Source organism: Macaca thibetana, chromosome 9 (assembly GCF_024542745.1).
Source record: "Macaca thibetana thibetana isolate TM-01 chromosome 9, ASM2454274v1, whole genome shotgun sequence".
Classification (NCBI taxonomy): Eukaryota; Metazoa; Chordata; class Mammalia; order Primates; family Cercopithecidae; genus Macaca; species Macaca thibetana.
The window spans coordinates 87,982,297-88,008,442 of NC_065586.1; the positions used below are offsets into that span (position 1 = coordinate 87,982,297).

General features: G+C 39.2%; 1 protein-coding gene and 1 pseudogene across 7 annotated transcripts in view; one reads left to right on the forward strand and one right to left on the reverse strand.

The window, feature by feature from the left end:
* Window positions 1-26,146, reverse strand: part of CPEB3 (cytoplasmic polyadenylation element binding protein 3) — a 242,406-nt gene that overhangs the window by 74,621 nt on the left and 141,639 nt on the right. For all 7 annotated transcript variants that reach the window (XM_050804449.1, XM_050804448.1, XM_050804444.1 and 4 more), the window contains one exon: window positions 24,796-24,885. In XM_050804449.1, the coding sequence (XP_050660406.1) occupies window positions 24,796-24,885 (90 nt within the window). The remainder of the gene's footprint in view (window positions 1-24,795; window positions 24,886-26,146) is intronic.
* On the forward strand, window positions 58-19,859 carry LOC126962971 (eukaryotic initiation factor 4A-I-like; annotated as a pseudogene).

Consider the following 26,146-nt stretch of genomic DNA (forward strand, 5'->3'; position numbering starts at 1 on the left):
ACAGATGAGACCTAAGAGAAAAAGATTTAAAACACTTCAAGTACAAGACTCATACCAATGCGGCCCCTGGCTTCTTCAAGGGTGCACTATACGCCAAACACAGAAGCAAAAAGGTAAGTTCACAACCACAGCACACTATTTATCTGACTTGAAACTAAGCACAACATTTGATACAGATGTCCAAACTGGCAAAAACTGCATAAAGAAAATTGCTTTGGGAAGCCAAATAATAGCAAATCTGGAGTCATTAATATTTTCATTTATTTTAACTGTGGTTAAGTAACCTTCAAAAAATTTATCCTACAGAAAATAATCTGAAAGAGAAGGCCATGTACAAAAATATATCAACAGAAGCATCATTTCTAATAGCCCTTCAGAAGCATCCAATCTTTTGGCTTCCCCGGGCCACACTTGAAGAATAATTGTCTTGGGCCACACATACAATATAGTAACACTAATGATAGCTGATGAGCTTTAAAAAAAAAATCACACACAAAAAAATCATGATGCTTTAAGAAAATATACAAATTTTTCCTGAGCTGCATGTGGCCTGCAGGCAACAGATTGGATAAGCTCGGCCTAGATGACCAAAAAGCAAGTCAGTTATGGTACAAACTCCTTGAAAGGTGACCTCTTTAAAAATATGAAAATTGGGAACTAATTAAACTAAAGAGCTTCTGCATAGCAAAAGAAACTATCAAAAGAGTGAACAGACAACCTACAGAATGAGAGAAAATTTTTGCAAACTATGCATTTGACAAAGGTCTAATATCCAGCATCTATAAGGAACTTAAACAAATTTACAGGAAAAAAAAATAGTTCCATTAAAAAGTTGGCAAAGGACATGAACAGACACTTTTCATAAGAAGACACACATACAGCCAACAAACATATGAAAAAAAGCTCAATATCACTGATCATTAGAGAAATACAAATCAAAACCACAATAAGATACCATCTCACTAGTCAGAATGGCTATTATTAAAAAGTCAAAAAATAACAGGAGCTGCTGAGGTTGCACAGACAAACGAATGCTTATACACTGCTGGTGGGAGTGTAAATTAGTTCAGCCATTGTGGAAAACAGTATGGCAATTCCTCAAAGACCTAAAAACAACTACCATTCGACCTAGCAAACCCATTACTGGGTATAAACTCAAAGGAACATAAATAGTTCTATTATAAAGATACATGCACATGTATGTTCACTGCAGCACCATTCACAATAGCAAAGACATGGAATCAACCTAAATGTCTAACAATGGTAGACTGGATAAAGAAAACATGGTACATATATACCATGGAATAGTATGCAATTATTAAAAAGAACAAGATCATGTCCTTTACAGGAACACGGATGGAGCTGGAGGCTATTATCCTTAGCAAAGGAGTGAACAGAAAACCAAATACCACATGTTCTCACTTATACATGGGAGCTAAATGATGAGAACACATGGACACATAGAGGGGAACAACAGACACTGGCACATATCGGAGGGGGAAGGGTGGGAGGAGGGAGAGGATCAGGAAAAATAACTAATGGGCACTAGGCTTAATACCTGGGTGACCAAATAATCTATATAACAAACTCCTATGACCTACATAACAAAAAGACTGGAAGGAGATAGAAAGCTGATGATGGTTAGTTCTGCTGGGATGGTTCTGCTGTTCTGTTGGGATTATTCTTATTGTTTATAAAATAACATGTTCAAAGAGAACCAGATTGCTTTGTTCTGGTTCTACTACTTCATTATAATACTAAGGTCTAGAATTAGAATAACAATAGAAAATATTGGGATCATGTAACTGACAAGAGGGCCTTCATATCTACTCTCTCTGGGAGACTAGATCAATTCAGGAGAAAAAAAATCCTTCTTTAAGGCTCTTTCTTCCATTTTTCTTCTACCTCACAACATCCCTGTTGGGCATGGTAGCTCACGCCTGTAATCCCAACAATTTGGGAGGCTGAACTGAGAGGATCACTTGAGCCCAGGAGTTTGAGAACAGCCCAGGCAACAGAGCAAGACCCTGTCTCCACAAAAAAATAAAAATAAAAAATAAGCCAGGCATGGTAGTGAGTGCAGCTACTCAGGAGGCTAAGGCAGGAGGACTGCTTGAGCTCAGGAAGTCAAGGCTGCAGTGAGCCATGACTGTACTACTGCACTCTAGCCTGGGTGACAGACTGTGGCCCTGTCTCCAAACAAACAAGCAAAAAACAAATTACAGCCACACTTCCTTCATTTCTCCAAAGGCCCAAAAGCCTTTTTTCATACTTAGTTCTCCCTGTATGATAGTCCTCTGTTTGGAATTTGCTTCCCTACATGTTCTAGCTAACTCCTCAATTTTCAGGTCTGCTTAAATGCCATTTTCTCAAACAAGCTCTCTCCACACTCCCAATCTGAACTGATGCCCCCTTTTTAGAGTCTCTACTGCACTCTATTTTTCCTTCAGAGAACTTACCAGTTTGTAATCATGTTTACTTTTGTGACTATCTGATTAATTTCTTATCTCCCCCATAGGACTATAAGTTTGTGAGGTCCAGGACCAAATCATGAAAACAAACAATGTGACTTTTATGCCTGCCTTTGCCTTCCGTGGTCTCAGTGGTGCTCTGAAGGGCAACAAGCATTTCCTTACTCGTGGTCCACAGACAAACTGATCCATAAGGCTCTGTATATCCTCAATGGGTCATTAAATGTCTTAATGGCCCTTGTGCTGAAAGAGCTGAAGTCTGCATGGCTTCCCACTCCGCTAATTCAAAAACATGCAATGAGACAGTCCATGTATCTGGTCACCTGGCCATTCTTTCCCTTTGTGGCTTTTTTTTTTTTTTTTTTTTTTTGCCACCAACTGAGGTCTATCTATGTGAATATTAAACTCTCAACAATCCATTGAAAACAGTCATGCTTTTACAAACCCTACTTCAAATCTGCACCAAGGTAAACTTGCCAGATGAACAGATGATTCTATTTCATTACATATATACTATCTGAGAGAAAGGCTAAAGGGCTCAATAGTGGATGGTTCATGTTTTCCTTTCTAGTTACACATAAGCCTAATACAGCCAAACAAACTTTACCTAATGGCCAATGTGAGGTGACCTAAGAAAAATTATTATCAGCAAGAAGGGGCATTATTAAGAAGGCACCAAATAGTTTGAGGTGAACAATGTAGATATTCCTAACATTGGAATAACATCAAATTTCTTTAGGCTCTCCCCAAATAGGTTATCAACCTTCAGACTTTAGCTGAGAGCAAGACACAACAGGAGCCAATAGTCTAATAATTATTTATCTTCCCTGACCCCAATCACCAAGAAGGCAATCTGCTCTCTGAGGATGCAAGCCTGAAGACCAGAATTAGGAGATCAGATTCTCTTCTTGGCATAGCTCTCACTGGTCCATCTCAACACCTAACCTCAGCTATAAAAATTAGTGCACCAGCACTAATATACTGCAATGTACTACAGTTCTATATTTAATGCTGCTATTTTGGAGTGTACCAAGAGCTATCTGTGGAGGCTATAGAGGTGCTAAACTCCATACTGCTCTGAAAAACCCTAACGTGCTTTCCAATTCTCAGTTAACAATTTAAGTAGGATGTTATAAAATACGGCATATACACAAAGAAGGCAGAAAAGAAGAATGCTGATCCAGAAACTATTAGACATAACCTATAACTTAGAAAATAAAAATATTTAGCTTGGAAAGAGAAACTGATAGTCCTTTAAGTACCTAGAGTTAGATGTCACAATGATGACTTATTCTGTCTTACTTCATAAGACATCATTGACCAAGGAGTATAGATTTCAGGGAAGAATTTGATACAATAGAGGGAAACATTTAATAACTAACTAGGTCTACAAATATAAAGACTTCTTCTGAAATAAACTGCGTCCCTTTGTCACTGGATGTCTCAAAGCAAAATGAGCAATTCTGTGGGCTATTTTGGAGGAGTCAACATACGTTTTCTGTAAAGAGATGTGTGTGCCACACATAATTCCTTAAAGATGTAAAAAAAATCCTTAAGCTCACAGGCCATACAAAAACAAGTAGTTTGTTGACCTTTGTTCTAGAGAAGCACTGTTTAACAGAAATGTAATATAACTCACATATGTAATTAAAAATTTTCCAGTATATATATTTTAAAAGGTAAAAAGAAACTGGTGAAGTTAATTTTAATATCTTTTTAATCCAATATCTCCACAAAGTTATTTTAACATGCAAACAAAATTATTAATGAGATTCTCTACATTTTAAAAAAACTAAGCCTTTGAAATGCAGTGTATATTTTACACGTAAAACCATATCTCAAGTCAAACTAGTCACATTTCAAGTGCTCATTAGCTACATACTGTATCAAGTAGTTCTAGAAAAACTGTGCATTTCTTGAGAAACAGAAGAGATGACCTTCCAATCAATATTCAATTCTAACAACTCAAATCAATGAGGAAAAAATTGGACCAGCCTATAAACAAAATTGGGGCATCTGTCAAGCTACCTGAAAAAATAAAGCTAGATCCTTTCTCGTGCCTTATTCCAATATAAATTCCAGACCAAAACAAGATATCAATGTAAAAAGTAAAGTAATACAAGCAACAACAAAAAGAAAACAATATGTGGCCGGGCGTGGTGGCTCACGCCTGTAATCCCAACACTTTGGGAGGCTGAGACCGGTGGATCACGAGGTCAGGAGATCAAGACCATCCTGGCTAACATGGTGAAACCCCGTCTTTACTGAAAATACAAAAAATTAGCCGGGTGTGTTGGTAGGCACCTGTAGTCCCAGCTACGTGGGAGGCTGAGGCAGGAGAATGGCGTGAACCCGGGAGGTGGAGCTTGCACTGAGCCAAGATCATGCCACTGCACTCCAGCCTAGGCGACAGAGCAAGACTCTGTCTCAAAAAAAAAAAAAAAAAAAAAAGAAAGCAAACAACATGTGTAGTATTTTCTTACTGTTTTGCAGTGGGAAAAATCTTTTAAGGCATGTCATAAATATTCAGAAACCATAAAGAAGACATTAATAAATTTACTTATATAAAAATTTATAATGTTAGTACTACCAAAAAACATTAAAGAGGGTCAAAAAGTAAATGACAAATCGGGGGAAATATTTTAAACACAGACCAAAGTGTGATACGGTTTAGGTCTGTGTCCCTGCCCAAAGCTCATGCTGAACTGTAATCCCAAGTGTTGGAAGAGAGGCCTTGTGGGTGGTGATTGGATCATGGAGGCAGATTTCCCCCTTGTTGTTCTCGTAATAGTGAGTGAATTATCACAAGATCTGTCTGTTTATGAAAGTGTGTAGCACCCCCCCACTTTGCTCTCTCTTCCTCCTGCTCCAGCCATGTAAAACATTTCTCCTTCCTCTTTGCCTTCTGCCATGACTGTAAGTTTCCTGAGCCCCCACCCCAGTCATGCTTCCTGTACAGACTGTGGAACTGTGAGCCAACTAAACCTCTTTTCTTTATAAATTACCCATTCTCAGGTAGTTCTTTATAGCAATGCAAGAATGAACTAATACAAAGTGTTTTTTAAAACTCTTTTTTTGACCAGGCGCAGTGACTCACGCCTGTAATCCCAACACTTTGGGAGGCCGATGTGGGCAGATCACAAGGTCATGAGTTCAAGACCAGCCTGGCCAATATGGTGAAACCCGATTTCTACTAAAAATACAAAAATTAGCCAGGCATGGTGGCATGCACCTGTAGACCCAGTTACTTGGGAGGCTGAGGCAGAAGAATAGCTTGAACCTGGGAGGCGGAGGTTGCAGTGAGCCGAGATCATGACACTGCACTCCAGCCTGGGTGACAGAGTGAGAATGCATCTCAAAAAAAAAAAAAAAAAAAAACAAAAAAAAAAAACCTCTTTTTTTTTTTTTTTGAGACAGAGTTTCACTCTGCCACCCAGGCTGGAGTGCAGTGGCACGATCTCCACTCACTGCAACCTTTGCCTTCCGGGTTCATGCAATTCTCCTGCCTCAGCCTCCCGAGTAGCTGGGATTACAGACATGTACCACCACGCCCAGCTAATTTTTGTATTTTTAGTAGAGACGGGGTTTCACCATGTTGGCCAGGCTGGTCTCGAACTCCTGACCTCAGGTGATCCACCTGCCTTGGCCTCCCAAAGTGCTGGGATTACAGACGTGAGCCATTGTGAATGGCCCTAAAACTCTTCATATAAAAAGGAACGTTTACATTGCAGTGACAAAAGACTTAGATCAAAACACTCAATTTCCTTTGAATATTTGCAAAGCCTTCTCAAGAAGGATGGGTACAAACCAGCCCAGACAGCAAAGATAACAACAAATACCTAACTCTTCAATGCCCAGACATCAATGAACATCCACAAGCATCAAGACCATTCAAGAAAACATGACCTCACCAAATAAACTAAATAAGGCACCTGGGACCAATCCCAGAGTGACAGATAGTGACCTTTCAGATAGAGAATGTAAAAAAACTATTTTCAGGAGCTGAATGAAATTCAAAATAACACAGAGAAAAATTGAGAATACTATCAAATACATTTAACAAAGGGATTAAAATGTTTTTTAAAAATCAAGCAGAAATTCTGGAGTTGAAAACTTCAATTAACAAATTGAAGAATGAGGCCAGGCAGATGGCTCACACCTATAATCCCAGCACTTTGGGAGGCCAACGTGGGCAGATCACTTGAGGTCAGGAGTTCAAGACCAGCCTGGCCAACATGATGAAACCCCATCTCTACTAAAAATACAAAAATTAGCCGGGCATGGTGGCGCACACCTGTAATCCCAGCTACTCAGGAGGTTGAGGCAGGAGAATCGCTTGAACCTGGGAGGTAGAGGTTGCAGTGAGCTGAGATTGCACCACTGCACTCCAGCTGGGCGACAGAGTAAGGCACGAGAGAGGATCCAGCTTTATTTTTTTCCATCTCAAAAAAAAAAATTGAAGCATGCATCACAGTCTCTCAATAGCAGAACTGATCAAGCAAAAGAATTAGTGAAATTGAAGACAGGCCACTTGAAAATACACAATCAGAGGAGAAAAAAGAAAAAAGAATGAAAAGAACGAAGCACACCTATAAAAACTAGAAAACAGCTTTGAAAGGGCAGATCTAAGAGTTATTGGCCTTAAAAAAGAGGTAGAGAGAGAGGTTAGGGCAGAAAATTTACTCAAAGAGATAGTAACAGAACTTCCCAAACCAAGAGAAAGGTAACAATATCCAAGTACAAGAAGGTTATGGAACACCAAGCAGATTTAACCCGAATAAGACTACCCCAAGACATTTAATAATCAAATTTCCAAAGGTCAAGGATAAAGAAAGGGTCCTCAAAACAGCAAGTGAAAAGAAACGACATACAATGGAGTTCCAACATATCTGGCAACAGACTTTTCACTGGAAATCTTATAGGCCACAAGACAGTGGTATGATATATTTAAAGGGCTTAAGGAAAAAACTTTTATCTTAGAATAGTATATGCAATGAAAATATCCCTCAAACAAGAAGGAGAAATAAGGACTTGCGCAGACAAACAAAAGCTGAGAAATTTCAACACCTGATCTATCCTACAAGAAATTCTCAAGGAAGTTCTCCAATCTGAAAGAAAAGGACACTAATGAGCAATAAGAAATTATCCGAAGGTACAAAACTCACTGGTAAATACACAGAAAAATACAGACCATAACACTGTAATTGTGGTGTGTAAATGACTCGTATCTTGAGTAGGAAGACTACAAGATGAACTTATCAAAAATAATAACTATAACAACGTTTCCTGATATAGTACAATAAGATACAAACAATAAAAAGTTGAAAAGCTGGGGGGAATGCAGTTAAAGTACAGAGTTTTTTCTTTGCCTGTTTGCAATCAGTGTTTTCATCAGTTTAAAATAATGAGTTGTAAGGTGTTATTTACAAGCCTCATGGTAACCTCAAATCAAAAACAGATACACACAACAGATTCACATAAAATAAAAAGGAACCCAGAAAGGAGGTCAGGGAATCAGGAAAGAGGGTAAGGAGAAAGGAGGGAGGGAGAGAAGACAACAAAACTAGAAAACAAATAACAAAATAGCAGTAGTAAATTCTTATGAATAATAATATTGAATGGATTAAAAAAAAAAAAAAAGTCCCATCTGCTGCCTAGAAGAAATACACTTTACTTATAAAGACACATATAGACTGAAAATAAAGGGATGGAAAAAGAAATTCCATGCCAATGAAAATGAAAAAAGAACAGTAGTTATATCAGATAAAATAGATTTCAAGACTAAAACCATAAAAGAAGACAAAGGAGGTCATTAATATAATAATAAAGAGGTCAATTCAGCAAGAGGACATAACAATGATATATATGCACCCAACACTGGAGCACCCAGATATATAAAGCATATATTATTAGAGCTAAAGAGAGATACAGACCACAATACAATAATAAGCTGGAGACTTCAACACACCACTTTCATCATGGTACAGCTCTCCCAGACAGAAAATGAACAAAGTAATATTGGATTTAATCTCCAGTATGGACCAACTGGACCTAACAGATATTTACAGAACATTTCATCCAATGGCTCCAGAAGATGCATTCTTTTTGTCAGCATATGGAACACTCTCAAGGGTAGAACATATGTTAGGCCACAAAACAAATGTTTAAATTTAAAAAAAAATGGAAATAACAGCAAGTATCTTCTCCGACCACAATGGAATAAAAATAGAAATCAGTAACAAGAAGAACTACACAAACACACGAAAATTAAACAGTATACTCCTAAATGACCAGCGAGTCAATAAAGAAATTAAGAAGGAAGTTTAAAAATGTCTTAAAACAAATGAAAAGGCAACAACCAAAACCTATGGGATACAGCAAAAGCAGTACACTAAGAGGAAAGCTTACAGCAGTAAAGGTCTGCATCAAAAAAAAAAAAAAAAAAAAAAAAGTAGAAAAACTGCAAATAAGCAACCTAGCAAGCATCTTAAAGAACTAGAAAAGCAAGCACAAACCAAACCCAAAATTAGTAGAAGAAATCAGAGATCAGAGCTGAAATAAATGAAACTGAAACAAGAAAATTATTAAAAATTCAATAAAATGAAAAATTGGTTTTTTGAAAAGATAAAATCAACAAATCTTTAGCTAGGCTAACTCAGAAAAAAACAAGAGAAGACTCAAATAAATAAAATTAGAGATTAAAAAGGAAATAACCGATACTTCAGAAATTCAAAGGATCATTAGAGACTACTATGAGCAACTATCTGCCAATAAATTAGAAAACCTAGAAGAAATGGATAAGTTTGTAGACACATACAACCTACCAAGATTGAACCACGAAGAAATCAAAAACTGAAATGGACCAATAACAATAAGATCAAAGCCATAATAAAGTCTCCCAGCAAAGAAAAGCTTGAGACCCGATGGCTTCACTGCTGAATTCCACCAAACATTTAAAGAACTAATACCAATCCCATTCAAACTATTCCAAAAAAAAAAATAGAGAAGGGAGTATTTACAAACTCATTCTACAAGGCCAGTATCACCCTGACATCAAAACCAAAGACATGGCTGGGTGCAGTGGCTCATACCTGTAAACTCAGCACTTTGGGAGGCTGAGATGGGCAGATTGCTTGGGGTCAGGAGTTCAAGACCAGCCTGACCAACATGATGAAACCCCATCTCCACTAAAAATACAAAAATTAACCAGGTGTGGTGACACATGCCTGTCATCCCAGCTACTTGGGAAGCTGAGGCATGAGAATCACTTGAACCTAGGAGGCAGAGCAGTGAGTTGAGATCATGACACTGCACAACAGCCTAGGTGACACAGTGAGACTCTGTCTCAAAACAAAACAAAACAAAAAAAACCCAAAGACACATCAATAAAAGAAAATTGCAAACCAATATCTCTGATGAACATAGATGCAAAAATCTTCAACCAAGTACTAGCAAACTAGCAAACTGAATTCAACAACACATTAAAAACACTGTTCATCATGATCATGTGGGATTCATCTCAGGAATGCAAGGATGGTTCAACATATGCAAATCAGTCAATGTAATACATCATATCAACAGAATGAAAGATAAAAACCATATTATTTCAATTGATACTGAAAAAGTATTTGATACAATTCAACATTCCCTCATAATAAAAACCCTAAAAAAACTGGGTATAGAAGGAACATATCTCAACACAATCACAGCTATATATGAAAGACCCACAGCTAGTATCATACTGAATGGGGAAAAAATGAAAGCTTTTCCTTTAAGATCTGCAACAAGACAAGGATGCTCACTTTCACCACTGTTACTCAACATAGTACTGGAAGTCTTATCTAGAGCAATCAGACAAGAGAAAGATATAAAGAGCATCTAAATTGGAAAGGAAGAACTCAAATTATCCTTGTTTGCATATGATACGATCTTTTAGAAAAACCTAAAGAAGGCCAGGCGTGGTAGGTCACGCCTGTAATCCCAGCACTTTGGGAGGCCAAGGCAGCTGGATCATGAGGTCAGGAGTTCAAGACCAGCCTGGCCAAGATGATGAAACCCTGTCTCTACTAAAAATACAAAAATATTAGCTGGGCATGGTGGTGGGCACCTGTAATTCCAGTTACTCAGGAGACTGAGGCAGAGAATTGTTTGAACCCAGGAAGCGGAGGTTGTAGTGAGCCAAGATCGCCAATGCACTCTAGATTGGGCAACACAGTAAGACTCCGTCTCAAAAAAAAAAAAAAGAAAAGAAAAGAAAGAAAAACCTAAAGATGACACCAAAAAACTCTTAGAACTAATCAACAAATTCAGTAAAGTTGCAGGTACAAAATCAACATATAAAAATCAGTAGCATTTCTATATGTCAATATTGAACAATCTGAAAAAGAAATTTAAACAGTAATCATATTTACAATAGCCATACATAAAATTAAATATCTGGGAATTAATCAAAGAAGTGAAAGAGCTCTACAATGAAAACTATAAAACATTGATGCAAGAAATTGAAGAGGACACATCACACACAAAAAGGAAAGATATTCCATGCTCATGGATTGGAAAAAACCAATATTGTTAAAATATCCATACTACCCAAAGCAATCTACAGATTCAATGTAATGCCTATCAAAATACCAATGATATCCTTCACAAAAATAGAAAAAAAAAATCCTAAAATTCATATGGAATCATAAAAGACCCAGAACAGCCAAAGTTATCCTGAGCAAGAAGAACAAAACTGGAGGAATCATATTCCCTGACTTCAAATTATACTACAGAGCTATAGTAACAAAAGCAGCAAGATACAGGCATAAAAACAGGCACATAGACTAATGGAATAGAACAGAGAACCCAGAAATAAATCCATACATCTACAGTAAACTCACTTTTGACAAAGGTGCCAAGAACATGTGTTGGGCAGAGGACAATCTCTTCAACAAATATTGCCGGGAAAACTAGATATCCATAGGCAGAAGAATGAAACTAGACTCCTATCTCTTGCCATAAAAAAAAAAAAATTAAATCAAAATGAAATAAAAACTTCAAAATTTTTTTTTCTCTTTCGAGATGGCTGAATAGGAACAGCTCCAGTCTGCAGCTTCCAGCACAATCGACACAGAAGATGAGTGATTTCTGAATTTCCAACTGAGGTACCAGGTTCATCTCATTGGGACTGGTTGGACAGTGGGTACAGCCCACGGAGGGCAAGCCGAAGCAGGGCGGGGCATCACCTCACCCGGGAAGCGCAAGGGGTCGGGGATTTCCCTTTCCTAGCCAAGGGAAGCTGTGACAGATGGTACCTGGAAAAAATGGGACACTCCTGCCCAAATACTGTGCTTTTCCAATGGTCTTAGCAAACGACATACCAGGAGATTATATCCCACGACTGGCTTGGCGGGTCCCACGCCCAAGGAGCCTTGCTCACTGCTAGTGCATCAGTCGGAGATTGACCTACAAGGCAGCAGCCTGGCAGGGGGAGGGGCATACGCCATTGCTGAGGCTTGAGTAGGTAAACAAAGAGGCTGGGGAAGCTCCAACTGGGCGGAGCCCACCGCAACTCCGAAAGGCCTGCTGCCTCTGTAGACTCCACCTCTCAGGGCAGGGCATAGCTGAACAAAAGGCAGCAGAAACTTCTGCAGACTTAAACATCCCTGTCTGACAGCTCTGAAGAGAGCAGTGGTTCTCCCAGCATAGTTTGGAGAACTGACAGACTGCCTCCTTAAGTTGTCCCTGACGCACCTGTAGCCTAACTGGGAGACACTTCCCAGTAGGGGCCAAATGACACCTCATACAGCCAGGTGCCCCTCTGGGACAAAGCTTCCAGAGGAAGGTTCAGGCAGCAATATTTGCTGTTCTGCAATATTTGCTGTTCTGCAGCCTCCACTGGTGATACCCAGGCAAACAGGGTCTACAGTGGACCTCCAGCAAACTCCAACAGACCTGCAGCTGAGGGACCTGACTGTTAGAAGGAAAACTAACAAACAGAAAGGAATAGCATCAACACCAACAAAAAGGACATCCACACAAAAAAAAACCCCATCTGTAGGTCACCAACATCAAAGACCAAAGGTAGATAAAACCACAAAGATGGGGAGAAAGCAGAGCAGAAAAGCTGAAAATTTTTAAAGCCAGAGTGTCTTCTCCTCCAAAGGATCATAGCTCCTCACCAGCAATGGAACAAAGCTGGACAGAGAATGACTTTGACAAGCTGACAGAAGTAGGCTTCAGAAGGTCGGTAATAACAAACTTCTCCGAGCTAAAGGAGGATGTTCGAACTCATCACAAGGAAGCTAAAAACCTTGAAAAAAAGATTAAACGAATGGCTAACTAGAATAAACAGTGTAGAGAAGACCTTAAATGACCTGATGGAACTGAAAACCATGGCACGAGAACTATGTGATGCATGCACAAGCTTCAATAGCCGATTCGATCAAGTGGAAGAAAGGGTATCAGTGATTGAAGATCAAATAAATGAAATAAAGCAAGAAGAAAAGTTTAGAAAAAAAAGAGTAAAAAGAAACGAAAAAAGCCTCCAAGAAACCTGGGACTATGTGAAAAGACCAAATCTACATTTGATTGGTGTACCTGAAAGTGATGGGGAGAATGGAACCAAGTTGGAAAACACTCTTCAGGATATGATCCAGGAAAACTTCCCCAAGCTAGCAAGGCAGGCCAACATTCAAATTCAGGAAATACAGAGAATGCCACAAAGATACTTACTGAGAAGAGCAAACCCAAGACACATAATTGTCAGATTCACCAAGGTTGAAATGAAGGAAAAAATGTTAAGGGCAGCCAGAGAGAAAGGTCGGGCTACCCACAAAGGGAAGCCCGTCAGATTAACAGCAGATCTCTACAAGCCAGAAGAGGGTGGGGGCCAAAATTCAACATTCCTAAAGAAAAGAATTTTCAACCCAGAATTTCATATCCAGCCAAATTAAGCTTCATAAGTGAAGAAGAAAGAAAATCCTTTACAGATGAGCAAATGCTGAGATATTTTGTCACCACCAGGCCTGCCTTACAAGAGCTCCTGAAGGAAGCACTAAACATGGAAACGAACAACCGGTACCAGCCACTGCAAAAACATGCCAAATTATAAAGACCACTGATGCGAGGAAGAAACTGCATCAATTAAAAGGCAAAATAACCAGCGAACATCATAACAACAGGATAAAATTCACACACAACAATATTAACCTTAAATGTAAATGGCCTAATGCCCCAATTAAAAGACACAGACTGGCAAATTGGATAAAGCGTCAAGACCCATCAGTGTGCTGTATTCAGGAGACACATCTCACACGCAGAGACACACATAGGCTCAAAATAAAGGGATGAAGGAAGATCTACCAACCAAATAGCAAAAAAAAAAGCAGGGGTTGCAATCCTAACAGGCTTTAAACCAACAAAAGAGACAAAGAAGGCCATTACATAATGGTAAAGGGATCAATTCAACAAGAAGAGCTAACAATCCTAAATATATATGCACCCAATACAGGCACACCCAGATTCATAAACCAAGTCCTTAGAGATTTAAAAGACAGACTCCCACACAATAATAATGGGAAACTTTAAAACCCACTGTCAATATGAGACACACCAACGAGACAGGTTAACAGGGACATCCAGGACTTGAACTCAGCTCCACACCAAGCAGACCTAACAGACATGTACAGAACTCTCCACCCCATATTGACAGAATATACATTCTTCTCAGCACCACATCGCACTCATTCCAAAATTGACCACACAGTTGGAAGTAAAGCACTCCTCAGCCAATGTAAAAGAACAGAAGTCACAACAAACTGTCTCTCAGACCACAGTGCAATCAAATTAGAACTCAGGATTAAGAAACTCACTCAAAACCACACAACTAGGATGGAAACTGAACAACCTGCTCCTGAATGACTAAAGGGTAATAACGAAATGAAGGCAGAAATAAAGATGTTCTTTGAAACCCATGAGAACAAAGACACAACACACCAGAATCTCTGGGACACATTTAAAGCAGTGTGTAGAGGGAAATTTATAGCACTAAATGCCCACAAGAGAAAGCAGGAAAGATCTAAAATTGACACCCTAACATCACAATTAAAAGAACTAGAGAAGCAAGAGCAAACACATTCAAAAGCTAGCAGAAAGCAAGAAACAACGAAGATCAGAGCAGAATTGAAGGAGATAGAGACACAAAAAACCCTTCAAAAAAATCAATGAATCCAGGAGCTGGTTTTTTGAAAAGATCAACAAAATTGATAGACTGCTAGCAAGACTAATAAGGAAGCAAAGAGAGAAGATCAAATAGATGCAATAAAAAATGATAAAGGGAATATCACCACCGATCCCAGAGAAATACAAACTACCATCAAAGAATACTATAAACACCTCTATGCAAATAAACTAGAAAATCTAGCCAAGAAATGGATAAATTCCTGCACACATACACCCTTCCAAGACTAAACCAGGAAGAAGTTGAATCTCTGAATAGACTAATAACAGGCTCTGAAATTGAGGCAATAATTAATAGCCTACCAACCGAAAAAAGTCCAAGACCAGACAGATTCACAGCTGAATTCTACCAGAGGTACAAAGAGGAACTGGTACCATTCCTTCTGAAACAATTCCAATCAATAGGAAAAGAGGGAATCCTCCCTAACTCATTTTATGAGGCCAGCATCATCCTGATACCAAAGCCTGGCAGAGACACAACAAAAAAAGAGAATTTTAGACCAATATCTCTGATGAACATGGATGCAAAGATCTTCAATAGAATACTGGCAAACTGAATCCAGCAGCACATCAAAAAGCTTATCCACCACGATCAAGTTGGCTTCATCCCTGGGATGCAAAGCTGGTTCAACATATGCAAATCAATAAACATAATCCATCACATAAACAGAACCAACAACAAAAACCACATGATCATCTCAATAGATGCAGGAAAGGCCTTTGACAAAATTCAGCAGCCCTTCATGCTAAAAATTCTCCATAAACTAGGTATTGATGGAACGTATCTCAAAATAATAAGAGCTATTTATGAAAAACCTACAGCCAATATCTTACTGAATGGGCAAAAACTGGAAAAATTCCCTCTGAAAACTGGAACAAGACAGGGATGCCCTCTCTCACCACTGCTATTCAACATAGTGTTGGAAGTTGTAGCCAGGGCAATCAGGCAAGAGAAAGAAATAAAGGGTATTCAATTAGGAAAAGAGGAAGTCAAATGGTCCCTGTTTGCAGATGACATGATTGTATATTTAGAAAACCCCATCATCTCAGCCCAAAACCTCCTTAGCTGATAAGCAACTTCAGCAAAGTCTCAGGATACAAAATCAAAGTGCAAAAATTACAAGCATTCCTATACACCAATATCAGACAAACAGCCAAATCATGAGTGAACTCTCATTCACAACTGCTACAAATAAAATACCTAGGAATCCAACTTACAAGGGATGTGAAGGACCTCTTCAAGGAGAACTACAAACCACTGCTCAACTAAATAAAAGAGGACACAAACAAATGGAAAAACATTCCACGCTCATGGAGAGGAAGAATCAATATCATGAAAATGGCCATACTGCCCAAGGTAATTTATAGATTCAATGCCATCCCCATCAAGCTACCAATGACTTTCTTCACAGAATTGGAAAAAACTACTTTAAAGTTCACATGGAATCAAAAATAGCCTGCATAGCTAAGACAATCCTAGGCAAAAAGAACAAAGCTGGAGGCATCATGCTACTTGACTTCAAACTATACTACAAGGCTATAGTAACCAAAACAGCATGGTACTGTTACCAAAACAGATATATAGACCAATGCAATAGAGCAGAGGCCTCAGAAATAACACCACACATCTACAACCATCTGATCTTTGACAAACCTGACAAAAACAAAATATGGGGAAAGGATTCCCTATTTAATAAATGGTGCTGGGAAAACTGGCTAGCCATATGTAGAAAGCTGAAACTGGATCCCTTCCTTACACCTTATACAAAAATTAATTCGAGATGGATTAAAGACTTAAATGTTAGACCTAAAACCATAAAAACCCTAGAAGAAAACCTAGGCAATATCATCCAGGACATAGGGAATAAAGGGTATTTATTTACTGGCAAGGACTTCATGACTAAAACACCAAAAGCAATGGTAACAAAAGCCAAAATAGACAAATCAGATCTAATGAAACTAAAGAGCTTCTGCACAGCGAAAGAAACTACCATCAGAGTGAGCAGGTAACCTACAGAATGTGAGAAAATTTTTGCAATCTATCCATCTGACAAAGGGATCATATCCAGAATCTACAAAGAACTTAAACAAATTTACAAGAAAAAAACAACCCCAACAAAAAGTGGGCAAAGGATATGAACAGGCACTTCTCAAAAGAAGACATTTATGCAGCCAACAGACACATGAAAAAATGCTCATCATCACTGGTCATCAGAGATATGCAAATCAAAACCACAATGAGATACCATCTCACACCAGTTAGAATGGCAATCATTAAAAAGTCAGGAAACAACAGATGCTGGAGAGGATGTGGAGAAATAGGAATGCTTTTATACTGTTGGTGGGAGTGTAAACTAGTTCAACCATTGTGGCAGACAGTGTGGCGATTCTTCAAGGATCTAGAACTAGAAAGACCATTTGACCCAGTGATCCCATTACTAAATACCCAAAGGATTATAAATCATGCTACTATAAAGACACATGCATACGTATGTTTATTGTGGCACTATTCACAATAGCAAAGACTTGGAACAAACCCAAATGTCCATCAATGATAGACGGGATTAAGAAAATGTGGCACACATACACCACAGAATACTATGCAGCCATAAAAAAGGATGAGTTCATGTCCTTTGCAGGGACATGGATGCAGCTGGAAACCATCATTCTGAGCAAACTATCACAAGGACAGAAAACCAAACACCGCATGTTCTCACTCATAGGTGGGAATTGAACAATGAGAACACTTGGACAAAGGGCGGGGAACGTCACACCCCAGGGCCTGTCGTGGGGTTGGAAGCAGGGGGAGGGATAGCATTAGGAGAAATACCTATTGTAAATGACGAGTTAATGGGTGCAGCAAACCAACCTGGCACATGTATACCTATGTAACAAACCTGCACGTTGTGCACATGTACCCTAGAACTTAAAGTATAATAATTTAAAAAAACTTCAAATTAAGACCTCAAACTATGAAACTACTAAAAAAAAACTAAGACAAACATACAAACAAACAAACAAACAAAAAACATTGGGGAAAATCTCCAAGACATTGGTCTGGACACAAAAATTACTTGAGTAATATCTCACAAGCAAAGACAACCAAAGCAAAATGGACAAATGGGATCACATCAAGTTAAAAAGTTTCTGCACAGCAAAGGAAACAGTCAACAAAGTGAAGAGACAACCCACAAAATGGGAGAAAATAGTTACAAACTGTCAATCTAACAAGGGTTTCATAACAATATATAAAGAGCTCAAACACCTCAATAGGAAAAAAAAAAACCTAACAATCTGATTTAAAAATGGGCAAAAGGGAGTTTCTAAGGATCATGTCTGAGAGTGAGTACTTCTTTTCTTTTCTTTTTTTCTAAGGCAGAGTCTTGCTCTACCACCCAGGCTGGAGTGCAGGGGCACGATTTCGGCTAACTGCAAAGTCTGTCTCCCAGATTCAAGCAATTCTCCTGCCTCAGCCTCCTGAGTAGCTGGGGTTACAGGCGTGGGCCACCACGCCCAGCTAATTTTTGTATTTTTAGTAGAGATGGGGTTTCACCACGTTGATCAGGCTGGTCTCGAACTCCTGACCTCATGATCTGCCTACCTTGGTCTCCCAAAGTGCTGGGATTATAAGCGTGAGCCACTGCACCCAGTTCTGATCCAGAGAAAATAGTCCCAATGAGATGGAGCCTGAAGGCATCATTGAGAGAAACTGGAATGAGATTGCTGACAGTTTTGATGATATGAACCTCTTGGAGTTCCTCCTCCATGGCATCTATGCCTATGGTTTTGAGAAGTCCTCTGCCATCCAGCAGCGAGCCACTCTTCTTGTATCAAGGGTTATGATGTGATCACTCAAGCCCTATCTGGGACTGGGAAAATGGCCACTTTTGCCTTATAAATTCTGCAGTAGATTGAATTAGATCTAAAGACTACCCAGGCCTTGGTTCTAGCACCCACTTGATAATTGGCTCAAAAGATAGAGAAGGTGGTCATGACACTAGGAGACTACATGGGTGCCTCCTGTCAAGCCTGTATTGGGGGCACCAATGTGCGTGCTGAGGTGCAGAAACTGCAGGTGGAAGTTCCCCATATCATCGTGGGTATCCCTGGTCACGTGTCTGATATGCTTAACCAGAGATACCTGTCTCCCAAATACATCAAGATATTTGTACTGGACGAAGTCGATGAAATGTTAAGCCATGGATTGAAGGACTCAATCTATGATATATTCCAAAAGCTTAACAGCAACACCCAGGTGGTTTTGCTATCAGACACAAGGCCTTCAGATGTGCTTAAGGTGACCAAGAAGTTCATGAGGGACCCCATTTGGATTCCTGTCAAGAAGGAAGAGTTGATCCTGGAGGGGATCCACCAATTCTACATCAATGTGGAACATAAGGAGTGGAAGTTGAGCACATTGTGTGACTTGTATGAAACCCTGACTGTCACCCAGGCAGTCATCTTCGTCAACACCGGAAAGAAGGTAGACTGGCTCGGCCGGGCGCAGTGGCTCACGCCTGTAATCCCAGCACTTTGGGAGGCCGAGGCAGGCGGATCACAAGCTCAGGAGATTGAGACCATCCTGGCTAACACAGCGAAACCTCGTCTCTCCTAAAAATACAAAAAGAAATTAGCCGGGCGTGGTGGCAGGCACCTGTAGTCCCAGCTACTCGGAGGCTGAGGCAGGAGAATGGCATGAACCCGGGAGGCAAAGCTTGCAGTGAGCCGAGATCTCACCACTGCACTCCAGCCTGGGTGACAGAGCAAGACTCTGTCTCAAAAAAAAAAAAAAAAAGAAGAAGAAGGTGGATTGGCTCACTGAGAAGATGCATGCTTGGGACTTCACTGCCATGCATGGAGATATGGACCAAAGGAATGAAATGTGATCATGAGGGAGTTTTGTTCTGGCTCTCACAGAGTATTGATTAGCACTGACCTGCAGCCAGAAGCATTCATGTGCAGCAGGTTTCTTTAGTTATCAACTGTGACCTTCCCACCAACAACGAAAACTGTATCCACAGAATCGGTTGAGGTGGACGGTTTGGCCATAAGGGTGTGGCTATTAACATGGTGACAGAAGAAGACAAGAGGACTCTTTAAGAAATTGAGACCTTATACAACACCTCCATTTAGCAGATGGCCCTCAATGTTGCTGACCTCATCTGAGGGGCTATCCTGCTACCTAACCCCAGCCAGGATTCAATCATGGGAAACTGAGGAGCAGCAGGAGGCAGAAGGAAAGAGAGCCAAGGAATGGACATCCTGTAATTTTTTTTTTTTGAATAAATGTCACTTTTTGAGGGAAAAAAAAAGGCGGAGGGGAAGATCTGAATAGGCATTTCTCAAAAGATGACATACAAATGGCAAAGAGATGTATGAAAAAGTGCTCAATATTACTGATCGTCAGCGAAAGGCAGATCAAAACTACAATGTGATATCATCTCACCACAGTTAAAATGTTTTTTATCCAAAAGACAGGCAATAACAAATGCTGGTGAGGATGTGAAGAAAAGGGAACACTTGTGCGCTGTTGGTGGGAATATAAATTAGTATAGCCACTATGAAGAACAATATGGAGGTTCCTCAAAAAACTAAAAATAGAGCTACCATATGATCTATCAATCGTACTGCTAGGTATATAACCAAAAGAAAGGAAATCAGTATATCAAAGAGATAGATACCTGTACTCCCATGTTTGTTGCAGCACTATTCACAATAGCCAGGATTTCGAAACAACCTTTATCCATTTGTCAACATACGAATGGATAAAGAATATGTGGTACATGACTATGCACTGTGGTTCACGCCTGTAATTCCAGCACTCTGGGAGGCCGGGGCAGGTGGATCACCTGAGGTCGGGAGTTCGAGACCAGCCTGACCAACATGAAGAAACTCCATCTTTACTAAAAACGCAAAATTAGCCGGGCATGATAGCGCATGCCTGTAATCCCAGCTACTCAGGAGGCTGAGGCAGGAGAATCTCTTAAACCCCAGAGGTGGAGTTTGCAGTAAGCCAAGATTGTGCCATTGCACTCCAGCTTAGGCAATAAGAGTGAAACTCCATATCACCAAAAAAAAAAAAAAAAAAAAAAATATGTGGTACATACACACAGTGGAGTGGTATTCAGACATTAAAAAAAAAAAGAAAAGAGTCCTGTCATCTGCAACAATATGGATGGAACTGGAGGACATTATGTGTTAAAAAAAATAAGCCAGGCACAGAAAGACAAACTTCCCATTGTCTCATGCATTTATGAGAGCTAAAAATCAAAACAATTGAACTCATGATGACAGAAAATAGAATGATGCAAGTTACCAGAGGCTGGAAAGAAGGTGGGGGTGGGTAGGCAAAAGTGGGCATGGTTAATGGGTACAAAAACATAATTAGATGGAATGAATAAGATCTGGTCTTTGATAGTACAACAGGGTGACTACAGTCAACAATAATCTACTGCATTTTTTTTTTTTTTTTTTTGAGAAGGAGTCTCGCTCTGTCTCCCAGGCTGGAGTGCAGTGGCGCGATCTCGGCTCACTGCAAGCTCCACCTCCCAGGTTCATGCCATTCTCCTGCCTCAGTCTCCCGAGTAGCTGGGACTACAGGTGCCCGCCACCATGCCCGGCTAATTTTTTGTATTTTTTTAGTAGAGACGGGGTTTCACCGTGTTAGCCAGGATGGTCTCGATCTCCTGACTTCGTGATCTGCCCGTCTCGGCCTCCCAAAGTGCTGGGATTACAGCCTTGAGCCACTGCGCCCGGCCTGCTGTGTATTTTTAAATAACTAAAGTATAACTGGAATGTTTATAACAGAAAGAAATGATAAATGCTTGAGGTGATGGATACCCCATTTACCCTGATGTGATTTTACTTACTGTATGCTTATATCAAAATATCTTGGCCAGGCACGGTGGCTCACACCTGTAATCCCAGCACTTTGGGAGGCCAAGGCAGGCGGATCATGAAGTCAGGAGTTCGAGAACAGCCTGGCCAATATGGTGAAAACCTGTCTCTACTAAAAATACAAAACTTAGCCGGGTGTGGTGGCACACGCCTGTAGTCCCAGCTACTCGGGAGGCTGAGGCAGGAAAATTGCTTGAACCCAGGAGGCAGAGGTTGCAGTGAGCCGAGATCATACCACTGCACTCTAGCTAGAGCAACAGAGTGAGATGCTGTCAAAAAAAAAAAAAAAAAGCAAAAAAAAAAAAAAAAAAAAAAAAAAAAAAAAAAAACCTCATGTACTCCACAAATATATTAATATATATCTACTAGGTACCTGTAAAAAATAAAAATTAAAAAAAGGAGTCTTTACAAAAAGACAAATACCCCAAAATTAAAATGGATGAAGTATATAGTTAGCAAGATTAAAAAAAAAAAAAAGTTGTCAGTTTAGCCATCAGATTGGCAACGATTGAAAAAGCCTCAATAAAACTTAGTTTTGGGCTTGGCACGGTGACTCATGTCTGTAATCCCAGCACTTTGGAAGACCAAGGCAGGCAGACTGCTTCGGCTCAAGAGTTTGAGACCAGCCCGGGCAACATGGCAAAACCCCGTCTCTGTCAAAAATACAAAAATTAGCCAGGCGTGGTAGGTAGCACATGCCTGTGATCCCAGCTACTTGGGAGGCTAAGGTGGGAGGATCACTTGAGCCCAACAGGTGGAGACTGCAGTGAGCCAAGATTGTGCGCTCCAGCCTGGGCGACAGAGTGAGACCCTGTCTCAAAAAAATGTACATAGTTTTGCAAATTTGGTACTATCAATGGGAACATAAATGTATATGGGCCTTCTTAGTGCATTCTGGCAATCTGTATGAACATGGAAGTTCGCTTCGAGAAATTTACCCACAGAGGTAATTATAAAAGGGCAAAAAGTTAAAGGCACAAGGATATAGCAGGATTTATGAAAGAAAGCCACTGGAAGCAACTTACATGCCATCAAGAGGCTTAATTAAATAAACTAAGGTCATTAAGGATAATGTAGGTTTGTTATAGAAAGATGTTAACATTGCTAGGGAGGGAAATGTAGGTTATAAAACAGCATATATAGTATAATTCAAAATTTCACATAAATGTATATATTTATAAAGAGATTTCAGAAGGATATTTAGCAAAATGTATACAGTGATAATCTCAAGTAGAGGTAGATTGGGATAATTTCCTTTAAACATGACCACATACATGTTTATCTTCATTTTTACTTTCTACCGTGATCATCTAATGGCTTTTATCTCAGAATTATTTTTATAACTTTCTCAGCATTTTTTTGTAACTATCACTCTTAGAACTTTTTTTTTTTTTTTTTTTTTGAGAGGGAGTCTCACTCTGTCGCTCAAGCTGGTGTGCAATGGCGTGATCTCGGCTCACTGCAACCTCTGCCTCCCCGGTTCAAGCAATTCTCTGCCTCAGCCTCCCGAGTAGCTAGGATTACAGGTACCCACCACCACTCCCAGCTAATTTTTGTATTTTTAGTAGAGACAGGGTTTCATCATCTTCACCAGGCAGGTCAGAAAAATATTTTATGCACGTCATTTTATAGAGTATGTTACTTACACCACAATGTGGTGAACACATTCATTCACTGAAAAAACAAAAAAAAAACAAAAAAAAACTACCCTGATGCATGAAATAACTAGCATCGCTAGTAACATATTTCATACGTGTATCATTACATAATATAATACTTGCACCATAGTGTGATGAACATATTCTTTCACCGAAACAATCAGCATGATGATCATCTTTTCTGATTACTATAAACTTAATATTTTTAACTTACAAATTTTTCTGGAATTAACAAAAGATTGTTAAGAATAAGCAACCGCCGGGCACGGGGGCTCATGCCTGTAACCCCAGCACTTTGGGAGGCTGAGGTGGGCGGATCATGAGGTCAGGAGTTTGAGACCAGCCTGGCCAACATGGTGAAAACCCGTCTCTACCAAAAATACAAAAATTAGCCAGGCCTGGTATCGCGTGCCTGTAATCCCAGCTACTCAGGAGGCTGAGACAGGAGAATCGCTTGAACCTGGGAGGTGGAGGTTGCAGGAGTCGAGATCACGCCATTGCACTCCAGCCTGGGCAACAGAGCGAGACTCTGTCTCAAAAAAAAAAAAAGAACAAGCAACTCTGTATTAACTTATTTTTGTGGGTTATAAAGAGAGTGATAATTGGAGAAGTACAACTGACAAAGAAACCTAATAAACAGGACATAAAAGGAAGCCACTTGCCTTCCTCAGGTTAAGCTATAATTTGATTCATTTATGAGGCACAGGAAGGACAAGTATTTTCACTCCATCTTTTTGTGCTGGGTAATATTACACAATAATATGTATTAAAAAGCCATTTATCTGAAATGAAATGTATTCTTGAAACCTATCTACAAATGTAACAAACAAAACCTTTAACCCAAAACATTCTTCTATATAAACCTAGGAACACACCCAAGTGAATATCACCAGTAAAGTTCCCTAGATTCTGCAGAAATGACAAACTAGGAACAAAGCAATATATTTTCATGCCCTCATAAATTATCAAATGAGCCTCCCCAAAAATCACAGAAGCAGGGTCATACGGAGAGTCTTTTGCTAGTTTGCCCTCCACTCCCAAACAGGCTAAGTCACTTAAGATACAGATGTGGATAAAAATAATTTTGTACAATGCCATTCTTTAGCCACTAGGTTTCCCACGTTTGGGGTTTACAAAATCTATAAAACCATAGGGTTATGGAATGCAAATATAATCTGACCCTAAATAATCTTTTTCTTTACCATTGCTGACATTCCTCAAAACCCTAGATCTTTTCTTTCAAAATAATGAAAATTAGCAGGAGGCTCATCAACAACAGACTCCCAGGGTCTCACTGTCAATAAAATCGGTGCCATGAAACCATCAGTGTGCTTCTGGGGAAGAGTCTCTAAGTGGAAACGTAATACACAAAAGGATGATAAACATTAAAATGTTTTCCTAATTGGGGGAAAAAATTCAACAGCTATTGAAAAAATTCAATAGCTAAAATTCAACAGCTAAATTCAACCAGTAAAAGGCTGCCTTTTATTGAACTGTCATGCTATCTCTCCAACAGGCAGGCAGTGAAGACATTCTAAGAGCATTACCTTTAGGAGGAAAATACGACTTGCTTTCAGCTTTGTGAGGCCAGTCTACCACGAGAGGTCCAAACCTGCGAAAGCTGGCAGTGATCTCATCTACAAAACAAAGAAAGAATCTTAGCAAAAGAGAAAAAAATATTGCAATCAGAAAACCAGAATAGCACAAAACATGTCTTTTTAGTTTAAAAAAATGTTTTGAGGGTTGTTTTCTAAAGCATTTTTACAGAAGTGAAACCTACTAAGTGAAATACCATTGCTTGGGTGTACATTTGGTTATTCATTTTTAATCATGTAAAGTGTGTTTCTAACTATAATTCATTTCTTTTCACTGCCAATAAACTTGACATAAAGAATTTGGAAGAAAAATATCTCATATTAAACTAAGGTGACTTCTATGTCAAATAGAAAGATTCTAAAAATAGGAATGTTCTCTGATTTTTAGGAAGAAAGTAAGATACAGAAAATATTTAAAATATGGTTTCACTTGTATGGAACCTCTAAGATTATTTAAGAAATAGATATGATTCTTTTGGTGAGGAGTAGGGGCAATAAGTAGGTAATTCCATTGAGTGATAAGAAAATGTTGACAGCCAATACTATCTTTAATAACTACATATTACATACCCTATATAGAAAATATATCAAAAATTATAGATCAACACATTTATATTTTCCTTCTGACATATGACCCAAAGCAGAGGTTATAACCTGGCTCCTACTCAGGTTTAGGGTACCACTTTCTCAGCCATGATCTTAAGAATTGTCTTGAAGAAAATCTAATCAATAGATGAGATTAATATGAATCCAAGAACAATTTGGAGGAAAATAAGCGTTCAGCTATGTATAACTTTAATGTAGTTAGTCTAAAATAACACTACTTTTTGAGACTTTTCTCCTTTCACCATGAAAAAAGGAAATCATGATAAATTAGAAGTGTGTCATAGCCAGAAAAATGCTGGAAAAACAAGACTGTTAGAATATCAGACAGTATTTTTATATCAGACCCAAAGCCTACTGGAACTAGAGTTGTTTTTTGCTTAAGTTAACTTTGTCACAATTTTATTTCATTCATCCTTTCAACAAATATTTATTGACAACTTACTGTGTGCTAAAATAAACTGGCTTTAGGCATAAGTGAACACTCACTTTTGGACTGATAGCATCTCAAAACTATTATTAAGAAAAATTCAAATTCATTTTCATTCTTTTAAAGAGGGGGATTATGCTTTTTTAAATAGGTATTTGTTTTTATTTATTTATTTACTTATGAGACAGGGTTTCACTCTGTCACCCAGGCTGGAGTTCAGTGGTGTGGTCACAGCTCACTGTAACCTCAAACTCCTGAGCTCAAGTGACT